The following is a 12,956-nucleotide window of genomic DNA, read 5'->3' on the forward strand; positions in this document are numbered from 1 at the left end:
TTAAGGATTTATTTTATCATGGCATGAGGATTTAGGAATTTGAGCTTTGACTCCGCCACCTTACACCAGTATCTCAGGAGATGGTCACCTCAGTGCCAGGGGCTTGTCATCTCACTGGTAGGGCTTTGGTGGTCTCATTATGGGATAGAGGCAGATAATAACTAATGGCCTCTTCATATAGTTGCAATCCTGTTATTTGAACATTGGAAGATGGGGGATTAATCAGGTGTATTAACAAGGGTTCTGCTGATATAATTCTGTGCAACAAATGATTCCAAAACTTGATGACTTATAACAATAACATTTATTTCTAGCTCAGAGACAATAAGATTATCTGTAGTTCAGTTGGGCTCAGCTCCAATTTTCAACTTCTGTTAAGGTTTGTTCCACATTTCTCTTAATTCTGGGGCCAGCAACTATCTGGGGCATGTTCTTCTCACAGTTTATGCCAACACACACACACACACACACACACACACACACACACACACACGAAGTAAGTGGAAATACACAATACTCCTTAAGATCTCAGCTAAGAATGGCACCCTTTCACTTCTACTTAATATTTCTTTTGCCAAAGTAAGTCACATAGCCAAGGCCAAAACCAATGGGTCAGGGATAATTTTTCTCTTCTGAGAGGCACTGCAAACTTACATGGCAAAGGATATTGATGTGAAATTTCATTACAAGGAGATAATTAAGAATTAGGAACACAAATCTAATCTACTACCATCCCACTAGCCACTTGGTCACTAGGCAAAACTTATGATCTCTAAATTCTCTAGCTCTGATTGGTGTGCTCTCATCTTGTCCTCATATATATACAGCAATAAACCCACACATTATCAGTGAACTTTACCATCCACGCATGGGGGTGGGGTATGTGTCCCTCAGCTCTGTATGCACCCTCTTCTTGCTCCAAATAAAGAGGCTGGTAGTTGTCTGGGACAGGGTACCCTGATATTGGCCAGCCAATCCAAGGCAAAGCTGAGTCAACATTTGTGGTCTAAATTAGATGGGAATTTATTGAGGGCTCACCCTAATAAAAGGGTAATATGCCAATTGACCATCACTGCAACACACAAGATGGCCACCCTCATGTGGTCAAAGATGGATGCCCCAATGTGGACACAATATGGCTGCCACAAGATGGCCAGCAGGGGAAAGCAGTTGTTGGCAATCAGGCCGGCAGGGAAGGGCAGTTGAGGGCAGGGGGGAGGGGGGAGACCAGGCCTGCAGGGGAGTGCAGTTGTGAGGGACCAGGCCTGCAGGGGAGGGTAGTTGGTGAGGACCAGGCTTGCAGGGGATGGCAGATAGGGGTTACTGGGCTGGCAGAGAAATGCAGTTGGGGGGGACCAGGCCGGCAGGGGAGAGAAGTTGGGGATGACCAGGCCTGCAGAGGAGAGTATTTAGGGGTGACCAGGCCTGCAGGGTAGCGCAGTTGTGTGCAATCGGGCCAGTAGGGGAGCAGTTAGGTGTTGATCAGGCTGGCAGGGGAGTGGTTAGGGGGTGATCAGGCAGGCAGGCAGAAGCAGTTAGGGGCAATCAGGCAGGCAGCCAGCTGATTGATTGGGATCCAGCAGTCCTGGATTATAAGAGGGTTGTCACAGATTGAAGAGGGTGCATGCTGGGCTGAGGGACCCCCCCCACACACACACACACACACATCGTGCACAAATTTTGTGCACCAGGCCTCTAGTGTTTATATAAATTCCAGACAGTAGAAAGATTTCTTCAGGTCCCAGAGACATTTTATTCACCTTGATGCAGTTCCAAATGATTCCACAATGATCTTTAGGTTCCATAGTGAAGTAGATTTCTTAACTCTTCTCAAAAGTTCCCATGTAAGAAATTAAATAGAAAATTATGGAAGTTTCCCACAGTAGCTGTCTTAGAAGGCCTGGCAGTATTATTGACTGCCAGAAATGCAAATCACCAGACTTACGTCAACAGAAATGAGGCGTTTCATCTCTCACTCAAAATTGATTGAGTCCTCTTGAAATCTGATCTTTATTCTTACTTGTGTGAAGATGCACATCCAAATCTGAATCAGGAAAATCACCAAGCTACTCTTCTCAGAAATGGTCAGACCCTTGTGGGGTATTCTCTTCCTTGTTCCCATTTTGACCCTTGGAATTATGGGTTGTAATGGGAATGTTGGCACAATCAGAACTCTAGCTTCAGACTGTACAAGGGAGCCTCATGTCTGCAATTTTTTTTTGGCTTGTAATCTGCCAAGACATATACACAAAATGTAAACTGTCTTGGTTTAGGATTATAAATTGGATGTTTTTGACAAACTCTAAGACCTGCAGGGAAATCATTCTGCCATTGACAATTCAGATTACTTAATGAGCCATATTGAAAGAAAGGGTGGGAAAGCTCAACTTATATCTATCTTCCAAGCCTCAACCCAAGAAATGAAATTCCTTTCAGATGGTGAGACCTCACTTCCATGGACAGTCATTCAACAAACCTGTGAGAAACCATCATGGGCTATTTCCAGGCTGAATCAAAGCCATGGTTTTGTCTAGTTGCTTTGTTGCTGTCAGACCAGAAAGTTTCACTGGGATTAACTTGCTTCCCAGAGATGGGAGAAAGGATCCCACTAACAGGCTATTGACTGTGGGCCAGCAAGGTCATCTCTCAATAGTGATACAGGCTTAGAGCTACTCCTAAAAAAAAAAAAAAAAAAAAAAAAAAAAAAAAAAAAAAAGACTGTCAACAAAGGATGTGGAGATGAGTTCAAAATTTGTGCCTAACTATCATGGATCAGTGATTGAACATCAACCTATGAACCAGAAGGTTATGGTTTGATTTCCAGTTGGGTCACATGTCCAGGTTGTGGGCTGTATCCCCACTGTGGGGCATTGGGGAGGCAGCTGATCAATGGTTCTCTCTCATCATTGGTGTTTTGATCTCTTTCTCTCTCTCTCCCTTCCTCTCTAAAATGAATAAATAACATTTCAAAAATGAAACTTGTTCCAAAAATATGCTGTTTATATGATTGCTTTAATTAGTAGCTTCTGGAAGCCATTCCAGAGTATTCTGTTGATGAAAATTTATTTTTTTTAAAGTCTATAAGATGAAATTAGTGAAAAATAACTTTCCCTTCCAAGAGGTAAAAAAGAAAATATGGAATCAAAATTGGTCTGTGCCCCTAAGAAGAATTTTCACATTCTATGATACTAACAATAGGCATTGTTGTGGGTAACATCCTGGGAGAATTGTTCCCTCTGATTGCTTAGTACCTTTAAGATATTTACTCATTCGTATTTTAGAATATTTTACTAGGTAGAAATCCCATTATTTTAAATTTCATGTAGATTTATTGGGATAATGTTCTTTATAGGCAGAGAATGGCAGAAAGAAATGTGTCTTTCCTTGATCATACAATAGTAGTAATCCTGTATTTACTATTTACTACTGTGAAACAAATTGCCCTTGAATTTAGTATCCGAAAAGGACAACACCATTACATTTATTATAATTTACATTATATATATATATATATATATATATATATATATATATATCCTACCTAATAAAAGAGAAACATGCAAATTGACTGCATCTTCTTTGCTACGCCCACAAGCCAATCAGGGTGACTATGCAAATTAACCCAACTAATATGGCGGTTAATTTGCATATCCAGGCCAGAGCGAAGACTGATGTGTAGAAAGAAGCCAAGCACTGTAGAGAAGCAAGCAAGCAGGGCAGGGGAGAAGGAAGGGAAGCAGGCAGGATGCGGAGAAGGGAGAGAAGCAGGTGGGGAGGGAGAAGGGAGGAAAGCAGGTGGGGCAGCGACTGCAGCAGGAAGCCCTATTGCAGGAATCAAAATAAAAAGAAAATATGGAATCAAAATTGGTCTGTGCCCCTAAGAAGAATTTTCACATTATCTTACCTCCCTGTATTTGTGGCCTCCTATAGTCCCTTTACATGGTATAATGAAAACAAGATTTACTAGTATTTAGCTGCAGCATCTAGGATTCTGCTATGGGAAACAGCTAGGAAGAAATGGTCCCTTGTTCCTCATAACTCAATTCCTTCATTTCTCCCTTTTACTGCTGAATAGCACCCATCCTTTATTTCACTTAATAATAAATATTTTCATCCATTTCATATTTCTCTTGCATTAAAATATTCCTGGTGATTTCCTCAGTTTTCTCTTAGAGATCCATGTTCCTCTCCTCTCCATCCTCTGTGCCCTGAAGCTGCCCTCTATGATGCTGCATCAACTGGGCCAACTGGGCCTCTGGCTTCTGGTTGGGTTGGGCCTGTGTGAGGCACTAACAGGAAGTCAGGAGTTGAAGAAAAGAAATCAGAAAATGTATTCTACCCTCACTCTACCTCCCTGGCAAGTCAGTTTCCATTATCAACTCCATAGCCAACTCCATAGCCATTTCCACAGCTACAGCTCTTTTGGGTTTCAGGAACAGCACTCATCCTTTCATTAGTCCCAGGCTTCCTACTTTCATTAGTCCCTGGAGTACATCACCAACCTTGTTGGTTCCCTTCACTTTATCCACAATTTAAGTAGCCCTTTGTTCTTCAATCACCCCTGTAGTGTGCCACCTGTTTCTTGTGGGATCCTGACTAATAAAGACATTAACTAACAAACAAAATCCAAGAACCCCCATACTGAATTGTTATCATTACAGCCAAAAGCAAAGTTGCATAGTGAGATAGAAGGCGCAAAATGACCACTTTGTGTTTCAAGGGGAAATGAGGATATGCCTGTCCCTAAGTCGGAGTCCTCAGGACCTGGAAGAAGATAAATGCCTGAACCCCACCTGGCTAAGGCATTGTGCTCTTTTTATAGGCCACCATGGTCTGGGGTCAGCAAGATTATACTGTAAAGGAGCCAGCAGCAGCTGGCAGATGGAAAGAACTAAGGTCTTTAGGGGCATTTGAGGAGTCCAGGAAGGATGACAGCAATGCAGCAGCAAAGTCACTGAACCAGGAGTGGCTTTTAGGTGCTCATGAGCACAGACTATAAGTGACTGGTGGGGTGTTAGGGCAGGTTGATACAAATGGAGGGTACTGGAGCCCTTGTCAATGTTGCTCTTAAGTAATTTCTTGCTCTTTAGTGATTTCAAATTTAATTTGGAGAAAATTGATACAATGGGCCTGGATTACTAAAGTTTGTGGATTGGATTTTAGAAAACTGCTTTGTACTGACTATTATTGCAATTATGAAGATACTTAAAAATCTCTTTCATTTCAAATAAGATTCTATAAATACATAAAGAATCATCTAAAATCTCTTCCACAAGTCACAAGCCAATCTAGAATAAGAAAGTATCCTATCTAATAAAAGAGTAATATGCAAATTAACTATCACTCGTGACAGAAATGGTGGTGCCTATAGCCACAAGATGGTAGTGCCCAGTCCTTTCAGACCCACCAGAGTCCCCAGTCTCAGGGAGGGCTGCCACTGAGAGCTGGCAGAGTGAGCAGCCTGGCGGAATGCTGCCCAGAGGCCCTTCTGACCCTTAATAAAAAACAAAAACAAATTCACTCCTCATGGAGTGATCCCACACACACAAACCTGCAGCCTGCGGTCTCAACCTAGGAGGGGCGTGCACTCCCGAGGAACTGATCCCCTCCCAGTGATGGCAGCCTGAGGTCTCAACACCAGCCAGGCAGATATGGAGGAATCTTAAATGTTTCTTTTTAAAAATATATTTTATTGATTTTTTTACAGAGAGGAAGGGAAAGGGATAGAGAGCTAGAAACATCTATGAGAGAGAAAAATGAATCAGCTGCCTCCTGCACACTCCCCACTGGGTATGTGCCCCCAGCCAAGGTACATGCCCCTGACCGGAATTGAACCTGGGACCCTTGAGTCTGCAATCCGATGCTCCATCCACTGAGGCAAACCAGTTAGGACTGTCCAATATGTCAGGGGAGGGCTGTTGGAGATGATCAGGCCAACAGGGGAGCAGTTAGACTGGCAGGGGAGTGGTTAGGGAATGATCAGGCTGACAGGCAGAAGCAGTTAGGGGCAATCAGGCAGGCAAGCGAGCAGTTGGGAGCCAGCAGTCCTGAGGGGTCCCAGATTGGAGAGGGTACAGGTTGGGCTGAGGGACACCCCCACCCAGTGCACGAATTTCATGTACTGGACCTCTAGTATATTATAAAACTCGGATATTAGTGATCTAATCAAGCCCAGTGATGGGTGGTTACTGGAAAAAAAGGCAAGTTCAATTTCTGGGAACTGGTTTTTGCTATGACTTTCATGTGTAACAAATGGAGTTGCAGGATATAGAATTTGAAAGGATACTGCTAAATGTTGAGACAAAAAAAAAGAAGGAAGGAAAGAAAGAAGGAAGGAAGGAAGGGAGGAAGGAAGGAAGGAAGGAAGGAAGAAAAGAAGGAAGGAATGGAAGGGAGGGAGGGAGGGGAAAGAAGATGTTGAGAAAATATGTAAATATTTTGCATAAAGAGATGAGAAAAAAATATCTGTCTAAAAATATGGCCATGTCCTTCCCATGTGCATCATAACAAAGTAATATGGGCTTGAATGTTTGGTATTATGACCTTACTACCATTGCTCCCCTCATGCCACAATCACGTCTATGAAAGTCTTGAATCATGAATTTTTAAAAGTTTTCCTACTATAAATTAGAACTTCTAAACTAGAAACTGGGAATGACACTTTAAATATCCTACATAATAAAATCCTAAAGAGCCTTCGAATCCGGAGCTAGAGCAGCCAGGCCAGCGACCTGGAGCTGGCGACAGCTGCGTCACGCAAGGGGCGGGGCCACTGCGGGCTGACTGGCGGAGGCTGTGACCGGAAGCGGAAAAGGCTTCGACAGCGGGAAGTGGGGCCTTGTCGCTGCCGCAGCCCAGGAGACTATGGATCAGTGTAAGCGATACGGCTCCCCTGAGCCAGACCCATATCTCAGTTACCAATGGAAGAGGGAGTCTTACAGTCGGGAGCATGAAGAGGGACCGCGATACTCATCTCGAAGGGAGCCTCCACCCCGGAAATCTCGGTCCAGAAGCCATGACCGCTTACCTGACCAGAGGCGGTACCGGGAGCGCCATGATAGCGACCCATACCGATGTGGAGAGCGGAGCCCATATTTTGGTGAGGAGTATCGTGAATCTTCACGTTCCCATCATCCTCGACTGTCCCGGGATAAAGAGCCGTTCGGGATTCGCAAACATGGCTACCCTCTCCACAGACGCCGCACCAAGTCTTGTAGCAGTGCCCCCTCAAGAGGCCAACAGAGCAGTAAGCGGTTTGTGGTAGATGATAAGGACGGCCACTTGGTGTGCCGAATCGGCGATTGGTTTCAAGAGCGATATGAGATTGTGGGGAACCTGGGCGAGGGCACCTTTGGCAAGGTGGTAAAGTGCTTGGACCATGCCCGAGGGAAGTCTCAAGTTGCCCTGAAGATCATTCGCAACGTGAGCAAGTACCGGCAGGCTGCCCGGCTAGAAGTCAATGTTCTCAAAATGATCAAGGAAAAGGACAAAGAGAACAAGTTCTTGTGCGTCTCAATGTCTGACTGGTTTAACTTCCATGGTCACATATGCATCTCCTTTGAGCTCCTGGGCAAGGACACTTTTGAGTTCCTGAAGGAGAATAATTTCCAGCCTTACCCCCTACCACATGTCCGGCACATGGCCTACCAGCTCTGCCACGCCCTTAGCTTTGTACATGAGAACCAGCTGACCCACACAGACTTGAAGCCAGAGAACATCCTGTTTGTGAATTCTGAGTTTGAAACGCTCTATAATGAGCACAAGGGGTGCGAGGAGAAGTTGGTGAAGAACACCAGCATCCGAGTTGCTGACTTCGGCAGTGCCACCTTTGACTATGAGCATCACAGCACCATTGTGGCCACTCGTCATTACCGCCCACCTGAGGTGATCCTTGAGTTGGGCTGGGCACAGCCCTGTGATGTCTGGAGCATTGGCTGCATTCTCTTCGAGTACTACCGGGGCTTCTCCCTCTTCCAGACCCACGAAAACCGAGAGCATTTGGTGATGATGGAGAAGATTCTAGGGCCCATCCCATCACACATGATGTACCGAACGAAGAAGCAGAAATATTTCTACAAAGGCAGCCTGATTTGGGATGAGGACAGTGCTGATGGCCTGTATGTGAGGGAGAACTGCAAACCTCTGAAGAGTTACATGCTCCAAGACTCCCTGGAGCACATGCACCTGTTTGACCTGCTGAGGAGGATGTTAGAGTTTGACCCTGCCCAGCGCATCACACTGCCGGAGGCCCTGCTGCACCCCTTCTTTGCTGGCCTGACCCCTGAGGAGCGGTTCTTCCATACCAGCTGCAAACCCAGCATCTGACAGGCACAGGCCACTACATGAGGAGATGGAACTGGGCTGCCTGGCCCTCTTTCTCCAACCTCTAAGCACTGGGCCCCAGGGCCAGAGCCACCCAATGAACAGTGCAGCGTGAAGGAAAGCAGGTGCCTGCAAGGGTGAAGATATGCTCAGCTGCCAGAAAGCACAGATTTGACCCAAGCTATTTTATATGTTGTAAAGTTATAATAAAGTGTTTCTTAGTTTGTAACCTCTGGGACCAGTGTGTTGTCTCCAGGCTCCCTATCTTATTAATAAAGTTTTTCTTAGCAAATAAAATAAAAGCCTAATATGCAAATTGTCCTCTTGACCAGGAGTCCCACCAGGAGTTCAACCACCCGCTATGACGTGTGCTGACCACCAGGGGGCGGTGTGGAACAGGGCGGGTGTCTGTGATGCGAGGCTGGCAGTGGAGGTGCTGAGGAGAGCAGGACCACAGTAGATGGTGGAGCAGGTGGGCAGGTGGCGCCAAGCCAAGGCAGGTGTGGGCTGGAGTCTGATTGACCCGCCAATCGCCCTACAGATGGTGACCAGTGGTGATCACAGGGAGCAGGGCCGCTGCCTGGCTCCCAGGTGCTGAGGGAGCTGGGCGATGGGAGCCCCAGCCCAGATCGATTGCCCTGCAGATGGCAATCAGTGGTTGGCAGGCCCTGACTGCCTGATTGAGGCCAGGCCCTGGGCTGGGACAGGGAACTGGGGGTGGGTGGTGATGACCAACCTCCTGAGTGCTCAGGTAGGGGGGCTGCGGCCTTTTGACAGATACCTGGTGCTGGGGTGATAGGGTTGGAGAATGTGGGGTGTCCGCCAAGTTCACTCTCTCTCCCCCTGCTACCCTCCCCCAGGATGCCAGGGCTCCCGTGCCAGGGAAGTGCCTCCACCACTCAGGTGCCGGGTGCCTGCAAGGAGCCTGCCCCATACCTGTGCAGCATCTTCTGGGTAAGCCGGACCACAGCTGCCTGGACCACAGGAACCAGTTGGGCTCCCCATAGGTCCACGTAGGAGCCAGTCTGCAAGGCCTGCCAGGAGAGAGAATGCTGCCTACCCAGCTTCGGTGCAGTGCCACTGGGCAGCACAGAGGCCCATGCTGTGCCCTGATCCCAGCTGCGTTCACCGGATCTCCACATGGGGACTCGGGCACCTTGACTCAAGCTGGGATCTGTCCTTCTACCCCAGACGCTCGTGCTTCAATGGCCGAACAGAGATATATTGCTGTAGACCAGGAAATGTACATACATTATCTTCCTGAATCCTTGCAGCAATTCTAAGCAATAGACATTATTGTCTTGATTTTACAAGTAAGAAAACTGAAGGATCAGTGATATGCTCAATGCCTCAGGACCAGAAAGCAGTTAGGCTTGGATTTGAGCCCAAGTTCATGCTTTTCAACTATGCTACTTTCTAAAAATTCCAATGAGCCAGGACCGGTTTGGCTCAGTGGATAGAGCGTCGGCCTGCAGACTGAAAGGTCCCGGGTTCAATTCCGGTCAAGGGCATGTACCTTGGTTGCGGGCACAACCCCAGTAGGGGGTGTGCAAGAGGCAGCTGATCGATGATTCTCATCGATGTTTCTAGCTCTCTATCCCTTTCTCTTCCTCTCTGTGAAAAATCAAAATATATATATATATATATATATATATATATATATATATATATATATATATATATATTTTTTTTTTTTTTTTAAAGGAGACATTTAAATAAATAAATAAATAAATAAATAAATAAATAAAAATGCCAATGATTGGGGGTGGGGTCATTGAGGAAATCAAATAATTGATATTTTTAGAAAGTCGGTTTATGTAACTTTTAAATATTTCCCTTTAAAAAACAAAAAACACCACTATTTTGTTTATTGATCTTAACACCAACTCTGTATTGGTTTCATTGGTGGCTTGTTGACTACAGACAAACTATTTATTTAGGCATAAAAATGGTAGATTTGGGAGGAGGGAGTCTCATCCCAGTAAGTTAGCTGGGTAATCTAACCCCTCTCTCTGTTTAACCTTCTCATTCCTTCATGGGCTCTTAGAAAGGGACAGTTTGCTTCATTCCTGTTAGTTTTGAAAAATGATTTTAGTGCCTGTGCATCAAAACATTAACATCTAAATCTGCAGAAATAAAATGGTTTAGATATTCATGTAATTACCCAGAACATTTGGTATAAATTCCAAGACAAAAATCTTATCTTCCTGGTGAAAAAAAGCATATGGATAAAGTTAAAGGTGCTAATTTGCATTGAATGTGAAACACAATTAAACTGGCATGAGGTGAGTTGGACTGAATTTTTCCCTCTATTTCTCAGATCCTGTCTTCTAACCTGCTCCACTACCATGTCAATATAAGTTGATCTATCTTTTCTGCCTTTCCTTCCAGGGACACGCAGAGTGACACCATCCAGAAGGCACAAGGGAATTCTCCCAGCCTGCTGGGACAACAATCTGTGCCAAATCAATAAAGAGAGAGAGAAAAAAAAAGGGAGGTCAAATGATTGGGAATGACAAAGTATCATATACTCAACCTGGTTGAACTCTAGTCTATTTCTTATTTTCTGTAAGATCATAGACTATGACCTTTGCCATGGAAACTGGGTCAGCGTGCAAGGTATATTTTGAATGTATTATTACACTATAATAATATTCTGAGCAACTTGCTAGGATTTGTGAAGGAGGAATCTGCTTATGAAAGTGAAATATTGGTTTCTTCCGGATCGCTTCAGGCAGATACAAGCAAAGACTTAGTTATTCATGTAAATCAAATTACAGGTGTGAAAATGAAGCTGTGGGAGCATAGGTGCATGTTAATGAGCATTAATGTCTGAGGAAAACAGTGTCAGTTTATTTTTTAACATATGTTTAAAAGCTGCGAAGGTGAGAAAACTCACAGGATGTTAGCATGTGTGAATGTGACAGATTCACAGTCAAAGGAGACCAGAGTGATGAAACCATTGCAGTGGCATCTTATTGCTCATCTCAATTCTACTTTCAGCTCAAGAGCAGCTGCCTGTGGGTGATGCAGATAACCAGGAAAAATATGTTTGATTCTAGGTGAGAGGCAGAATTAAAGTGCTATCACAGACATACATTTGTATTAGGATGGTCTCTGGAACCAGTGTTGTACTGGTATAAATGCTTAACAACCAGATCTCCAGGAAATAAAAATAAAAATAAAAAACAACAACAACAACAACAACAACAAAAACCATGATCTGTAGCAGCTATCAATTTCCATTGTATAAATATTCCTATCGTAGTCAGTTTCAAGCTACCAACCTAACCTTTCAATACAGACCGAGAAAGAAATGTGAAGCATGCTCCAGGACACCAGAGCATTACCCTTTTCCTCCTGCAACCCCAGATGCTTCACTTGAATGGGGCACTCCACTGAGTGATAGGAAACTGACCAGTTTCTGTTTCAGAAGAAAAATTACAGATGAGTTTTTTGGGTTTTAGCTCACACTGGTTCCTGAACATCAAATGCTTTTCCCTATCCTTCTTTACATCTAGTCGTCCTTCGGGTCAGTGTAGAAGTTTTCCTTGCTTCCAACTCCAAAGCTAGGTGAGGTCCCCCGCCTACAACTCCGCAGTTCCTACCCAGATAACTTTCTGTGTCGGAATCTGATGACTGCTCTGGGAATTCCTTGAGAGCAGAGCCTGATCTCCTTTACCATTATTTCTCTGGAGTTTAGCATAGAACCTAGCACAGGATAGGGGACTTAACATATATTTTATTGAGAAAAGCAAAAAGGGAGGGAGAAAAAGTGAGAGATGGACCTTGATGTACCATCCTCAAGCTACTACATCTGAGAAACACAGCTGAAGAATTGAAGGAGTCACAAAGCATTCTTTTTTTTCTTAAGGTATTATATGTGTACATATCTTACCAGTTCCTCCCCCCACTCCCATACATGCCCTCCCTCCCCAGAGTTTTGTATCCATTGGTTTTGCTTATATGCATGCTTACAAGCCCTTAGGTTGGGATTTAAAATGTGTTAATTGGCCAAAACCGGTTTGGCACGGTGGATAGAGCATTGGCCTGCGGAGTTTAAGGTCCCAGGTTCGATTCTGGTCAAGGGCATGTACCTTGGTTGTGGGCACATCCCCAGTAGGGGGTGTGTAGGAGGTACCTAATTGATGTTTCTGACTCTATCCCTCTTCCTTCCTCTCTGTAAAAAATCAATAAAATATATTTTTAAAAATAAAATGTGTTAATTGATTTTATCATTTTGATTACAATCATTTATTTAGCTATCTAGAGTTTCCATGAAGGCTGTATAATTTGGCTTTGGACTCAGGCTCCTTGGTTTGAACTCAATTACTTCATTTACAAGCTCTGTAACTATGAGACCAGTTTTTTATTTTCAATGCTTTAACTTCCTCTTTTGCAAAATGGGGAGAATTGTAGCATGAAGTTCATAGAATTGTTGCAAGAAAGGAATAAACAATTTGTTCAGCACTTAGCTGAATATTGGACTCCTAATTAGAGCCTAATAAATGTTAGCCACTACTGATACATTGTTATTCTTCCTGTTTTCTTTCAATTGTCAACAAGAAAAAGTCCTTTGCAAGCCATATACCCCTAACTGCAGGAAGGCCATGCACATATGAACAGCTAGTGAT

The 12,956-nt window shown here is 44.3% G+C and overlaps 1 protein-coding gene across 1 annotated transcript; it reads left to right on the forward strand.

Moving 5' to 3' along the window:
- Positions 1-6,849: 6,849 nt before the first annotated feature.
- Positions 6,850-8,496, forward strand: LOC311614504 (dual specificity protein kinase CLK3-like). The gene has a single exon (XM_084869352.1). The coding sequence runs from the start codon at positions 6,865-6,867 to the stop codon at positions 8,323-8,325; it is 1,461 nt and encodes a 486-aa protein (XP_084725478.1). The 5' UTR covers positions 6,850-6,864; the 3' UTR covers positions 8,326-8,496.
- Positions 8,497-12,956: the final 4,460 nt, after the last annotated feature.

The sequence above is a fragment of the Pipistrellus hanaki genome (assembly GCF_964339955.1).
Source record: "Pipistrellus hanaki genome assembly, chromosome: X".
Classification (NCBI taxonomy): Eukaryota; Metazoa; Chordata; class Mammalia; order Chiroptera; family Vespertilionidae; genus Pipistrellus; species Pipistrellus hanaki.

What these genes read in the sequence shown, in the direction of transcription:
- LOC311614504 (XM_084869352.1), top strand. Translation starts at nt 6,865, where the DNA reads ATGGATCAGTGTAAGCGATACGGCTCCCCTGAGCCAGACCCATATCTC.